At 63.9% G+C, this 1,331-nt stretch overlaps 1 protein-coding gene across 2 annotated transcripts in view; it reads left to right on the top strand.

Moving 5' to 3' along the window:
* The first annotated feature begins 328 nt into the window (after positions 1–328).
* The window catches only part of LOC109916594 (zinc finger CCHC domain-containing protein 2), a 63,959-nt gene continuing 62,956 nt past the window's right edge, over positions 329–1,331 (top strand). For both annotated transcript variants that reach the window (XM_048612814.1, XM_048612824.1), the window contains exon 1: positions 329–1,198. In XM_048612814.1, the coding sequence (XP_048468771.1) occupies positions 581–1,198 (618 nt within the window). In that variant the 5' untranslated portion in view covers positions 329–580. The remainder of the gene's footprint in view (positions 1,199–1,331) is intronic.

Below are 1,331 nucleotides of genomic sequence, written 5' to 3'. Positions count from 1 at the left end.
CGAAGGGTCTGTTTCGCTGCTATACATCTCGCCGACTCACAGACTGGAGGGGCGGGGTTCAGCGAGTGATCAGCGTGCGGGGCGGGATCAGTGTGTGATTGACACGAGGGCGGGGTTAGAGTGTGTGGTGGGCGTGCGGGGCGGGGTTAGCGAGTGATTGACACGAGGGGCGGGAGCTCGGTGAGTGACTGAAACGGTCGGTGATCATCGTGGGGGGGGCCGGGGCAAGATGAGTGATTGACATGAGGGAGTGATTGGCATAAGGGGCGGGGCACGGTTTGGTGATTGACAGGATGGGGGCGGGGTTCGACGAGACGGGCCGTGGTGGGGGAAGAGAGGCGGAGACTTTAAATTCAGTCGGCTCTCCGCTGCCATTCTCAAGCTGGAGATAAACTGAGGGGAGAAAGAGAGGAAAAAAAAACCCAACGGAATAAAATCAACGGCTGGGTCTAAAAATATATGAGGGGATGTTGGCGGCGGTGGCCATTTCCAGTTGATTAATTAATTATTTTGTGTGTTTTTTTTTCCCCTGGGATTGTGTGTGTGGGGGGGGTGGGTGTGCGTTATTCGCATTAACTTGATGACGATGAAGATGAAGGTGCTGATGAAGCTGCCCGACCCCGATCCCGAGGACGAGGAGGAGGAGGACGAAGAGGAGGAGGACGCAGGGAAAGCGGCTCCTGCCATGCCGCCGCCGCTCTCCGAGCTCTGGAAGGAGGGAGTGTACGAGTGGTTCGGCTCGGCCCTGACCTCGGCCCAGCGCCTGGAGTTCTGCTGCGGCCTGCTCGACCTGTGCCACCCGCTGGAGCTGCGCTTCCTGGGCTCCTGCCTGGAGGACCTGGCCCGCAAGGACTACCACTCGCTGCGCGACTCGGAGATCCGCGCCAACAGCGCCGCCGACCTGGCCGGCATCGGCGACCCGCGGGACGAGGTGACCCGCAGCAAGCTGGTGGTGTCGCTGGCGCTGCTGGGCTCCGAGAACCGCGAGGCGGCCGCCGTGCTGGCCCGCGCCCTAGCCCGCGGCCCGCTGCCCCTCTCCGAGCGCGGCGTCCAGGAGTTCCTGCTGCTGCTCACCATGGCTTCCAACCACCCGGCCTTCTCCTTCCACCAGAAGGAGACGCTCCGGGGGCAGTTGGCCGAACTGCAGCGGAGGCCCGGCGGCGGCGGGGGTCGAACCTCCCAGAGCTCCGTCGGCAAGGTAAATAGGGACCGGGGGCGGCGGGGAGGAGGAGGCAGGGCAAGAGTGAGGGGTATTGAGTGCGTGGGGTGAAGGGTGGGAGGGGTTGCTGTGGGTGGGTGGGAGGGGTTGCTGTGGGTGGGGGGGGGCGGGA

Source organism: Rhincodon typus, chromosome 2 (genome assembly GCF_021869965.1).
Source record: "Rhincodon typus isolate 14 chromosome 2, sRhiTyp1.1, whole genome shotgun sequence".
NCBI lineage: Eukaryota > Metazoa > Chordata > Chondrichthyes > Orectolobiformes > Rhincodontidae > Rhincodon > Rhincodon typus.
The sequence above is the reverse complement of the archived record's forward strand: the minus strand, read 5'-3'. Positions and strand labels throughout refer to the sequence as shown.